General features: G+C 39.2%; 1 protein-coding gene across 1 annotated transcript in view; it reads left to right on the top strand.

Moving 5' to 3' along the window:
* The window catches only part of LOC108540367 (mitotic-spindle organizing protein 1-like), a 15536-nt gene that overhangs the window by 7273 nt on the left and 4205 nt on the right, over positions 1–4058 (top strand). The window contains exon 2 of the mRNA XM_017889426.1: positions 1509–1654. Within this exon, the coding sequence (XP_017744915.1) occupies positions 1509–1654 (146 nt within the window). The remainder of the gene's footprint in view (positions 1–1508; positions 1655–4058) is intronic.

Raw genomic sequence — 4058 nt, 5'->3', positions numbered from 1 at the left:
AAAAAAAAAAAAAAATAAATAAATGGTTGCCTTTACAAAAGATAGACATGTAACAGATTTGTAGGTATATGGGAATTTACTATGAATAAAGGTGGCATCTCAACTGGGTAGGGAAAACTTAGGTCATTCAATAAATTTTACTGGGGCAACTGGCTGATTTCTGAGAGGAAAAGTTAGATCCTATTTTCCACCCAAACTCCAGGGAGATAAATACTTATGGGGGGTATTGGGAAATAAACTTTCAAGTGCTGGAAGAGAATACTGGTGGATATAATCTTTGCATGAGGAATAACTTTCTAAGCATAATGCCAAGGGGATATGATACAGGAAACAATAAATAATTTGTTGACAGTAGACTTAAAATATTCTAAATACTCTCTGGGAAGCAATCATAAAACAAAATTCAGTGGAACCGGTGTACTTACAACCTGTAATGGAAGGGATTCAGAAAATCACTTTGGAAACCAAGTTTCTCTGTTTGTGCTTCTCATGTTAAAGACAAAGAGTTCTGGCCGGGTGCGGTGGCTCAAGCCTGTAATCCCAGCATTTTGGGAGGCCGAGTCGGGTGGATCATGAGGTCAGGAGAGCGAGACCATCCTGACTAACACAGCAAAACCCCGTCTGTACTAAAAAATACAAAAGCTAGCTGGGCAAGGTGGCGGGCGCCTGTAGTTCCAGCTACTCAGGAGGCTGAGGCAGGAGAATGGCATAAACCCGGGAGGCGGAGCTTGCAGTGAGCTGAGATCCGGCTACTGCACTCCAGCCTGGGCGACAGAGCAAGACTCTGTCTCAAAAAAAAAAAAAGACAGAGTTCTATCAACTACAATAAAATGCAGTACTATACAAATGAAGTTTAAAAAAATATAAAGTTTCATTTTATTATTAGATTCAATAGACATGATTTACGCTGTCAAATTGTCATAAAAGTTTCTAAACACTTTTAAAGCCTTAAATATGTACATTACTTTTTTTGACTATTGTACTTCAATTCAGCAAATTAAATATGTGTATTACTGACTGAACAGTTGTACTTCCAGAAATGTATCCTAATGAAATAAAATTTAGTATGTACAGATAGATTCTTATCAATATTTGAATGGGGAAACATGAGAGCAGCCTAACTTTTAAAGTAACAGAGCAGTTAAGTGTAGCGTTTCCATAAAATGGCACAATATGCAACTAGTTAAACTGCATTTTAAAAGAATACTAAAAAATAAGCAAGCGTTCAGAATTATCCTAAGTATGGTGGATATGTGTTAGATATTAAATGAGTGCCAGAATATATACCAAGATGTAAAAGGCAGTTATGTGAAGGCAAGTGTAAGTTTATGTTTAAGTTTCTGAAACTAAGTAAAGGCAAGAAAATGTTACATGCAGATTTCCAAAATCTGGGATGCTATGCTAATTCCTTGGTATTGTGCAGTGATATATAAATTAATGAAAGTACTATGTGCATATTTTAAATGATGTAAGCCTCTTTTAAAAGTTTCTTTTGTTTCTTTTTTCAGTTCTGCTTGAGATTTCAAGAATTTTGAATACTGGCTTAGATATGGAAACTCTGTCTATTTGTGTACGGCTTTGTGAACAAGGAATTAACCCAGAAGCTTTATCATCGGTTATTAAGGAGCTTCGCAAGGCTACTGAAGCACTAAAGGTTGGAGATTTCTATTAGTTCATTCTAAATAAAGATGTTTTATTTAGAAAATGATTAATGATGAAGTTATGGGAAACGTCCTGGCTAAACAAGGTTAAACTAACATCCAACACCACCAGGAGACCAAGGAGCTTAATAGCGTATGTTCATATCATAAAATTACTACTACCAGGCTGAGCACGGTGGCGCACACCTGTAATCCCAGCACTTTGGGAGGCTGAGGCTGGCAGATCACGAGGTCAGGAGATCAAGAACATCCTGGTGTTCTTGGTGAAACCAAGAACATGGTGAAACCCCGTCTCTACTAAAACACAAAAAACTTAGGCGGGCATAGTGGTGGGTGCTTGTAGTCCCAGCTACTCAGGAGGCTGAGGCAGGAGAATGGCATGAATCTGGGAGGCAGAGCTTGCAGTGACCCAAGATGGCGCCACTGCACTCCAGCCTGGGCGACAGAGCGAGATTCCATCTCAGAAAAGAAATTACTACTACCATGGACCATGTTACATTTTCCTAGAAGTCTCTGCTTTTAGAATTGTGCTATTTGTTGAGTAAAATTGTGCCTGCTCCAGAAGAGGTATATTCAAATCCTAACCCCTGGTCCCAATGCATATGACCTTAATTAGAAATAATGCCTTTGCAGATATAATCAAATTAAGATGAGGTCATCCTGGATTAGGGTAGATCCCAAACCAATGATTGGTAGCCTTATAAGACAAGAGAAATTTGGACACAAATAGCCAAGGAAAGTTAAGGATTTTCTGTGGCCACAAGAAGCTAGAAAGAGGCAAGGAAGGATACTCCCCTAGAACTGTCAGAGAGCATGACCCAGCTAACACCTTGATTAATTATGTATAATATGTATGCATTTCTGGCCTTCAAACTGTAAATAGATTTTGTTGTTTTAACCCACCTAATATGTGGTTACTTTGTTATGGCAGTCCCAGAAATCTGATACAGATTTTGGTACTGGGAAGTGGGGTGTTGCTGTAACAAAGACTTAAAAGTGAGGATGTGGCTTTGGAATTAGGTATTGGACAGAGACTGGAAAGTTTTAAGGTGCTTCATAGAAAAGACTAGATTTCCTTGAAGAGGAACTGTTTGTAGAACTGGGAATATTCAGGCAATTCTGGTGAGGGCTCGGAAAGAAGAGAAAAGAGCTGTAGAGAAGGTTTTTTTTAGACTAACATTAGGATCAGAATGTTGCTAGAAATATAAATGTTAAAAGCACTTTAGTGAAGACCCAGATGGAAATGGGGAACATTCATTGGACACTAAAAGAAAGGTGATCTTTGTTAGAAAGTGACAGAATGGGCCAGGCACAGTGGCTTACGCCTGTAATCCCAGCACTATGGGAGGCCAGGGTGGGTGGATCACCTGATGTCAGGAGTTCAAAACCAGCCTGACCAACATAATGAAACTCCGTCTCTACTAAAATACAAAATTAGCCAGTTGTGGTGTCACATGCCTGTAATCCCAGCTACTGGGATGGCCGAAGCAGGAGAATCGCTTGAACCCGGGAGGCAGAGGTTGCAGTGAGCCAAGATTGCAACATTGCACTCCAACCTGGGCAACAAGAGCAAAACTCCATCTAAAAAAAAAAAAAGAAAGTGACAAAATGTGGCTGAATTATGTTCTACTGTTGGAAGGAAAATAGAATATGTAAACAATGAACTTGGATATTTCTTTGAGGAAATTTCCAAGCAAATTGTGGAAAGTGTAGCCTGATTTCTTTTTGTTGCTTAATAATGTGACACAAATGAGCAATTGAGTAAGGACCTGCTAAGAGAAAAGGAACTAGCATTTGAGAATTTAGAAAATTCTCAGCCTCTCTGAATAACATGTTCTGGAGACAGGGCTAAGAGTGTGGCTAGACTTTTGTGAAGAGATTAGGTATGTGATAGAGCCAGTCAGCCATCTCAGCACAAACACTACCAGCTTGGACAGGATGAAGTGAAAGAAGGCTGTCAGATTACTGGGATTCCTCAGACAGGAAACTGGCTGATAGAGCTGCTCAGCTGTGAGCCCATGTGTTATCCTTCAAGAAAAGGAAAAAGTGACTCCAAGAGTGCCCCAGGGACCAGGAGGCTGCTGCTGCCACCAGGCTCCCAGAGGGCCACTTTTTTTCAAATTCAAATTAACCACCTTTTAATTGCTCAGATTGGCAACTAAAAACATATCCTATTCTCTCTTGCACAGACTTTCTGATTTAAAAGCTTGTGATTTTATTTCCCTTTTTATTTAGCACTAACTCACTTTGAATACTGAAACTTTAAGTTAGTTCATCTTAAAACTTGTCCAAAACGTGGGCTCACAGAAAGACAGTCAATGGAGGGGAAAACAAACAAACAAAACCTTCTGATACCTGATACAAAGTGACTTCTCTTTTTTCTTTTTTCTTTTTTTT

This window comes from Rhinopithecus bieti, unplaced genomic scaffold (assembly GCF_001698545.2).
Source record: "Rhinopithecus bieti isolate Rb0 unplaced genomic scaffold, ASM169854v2 scaffold_17962, whole genome shotgun sequence".
In the NCBI taxonomy this organism is placed as follows: domain Eukaryota; kingdom Metazoa; phylum Chordata; class Mammalia; order Primates; family Cercopithecidae; genus Rhinopithecus; species Rhinopithecus bieti.
The sequence above is the reverse complement of the archived record's forward strand: the minus strand, read 5'-3'. Positions and strand labels throughout refer to the sequence as shown.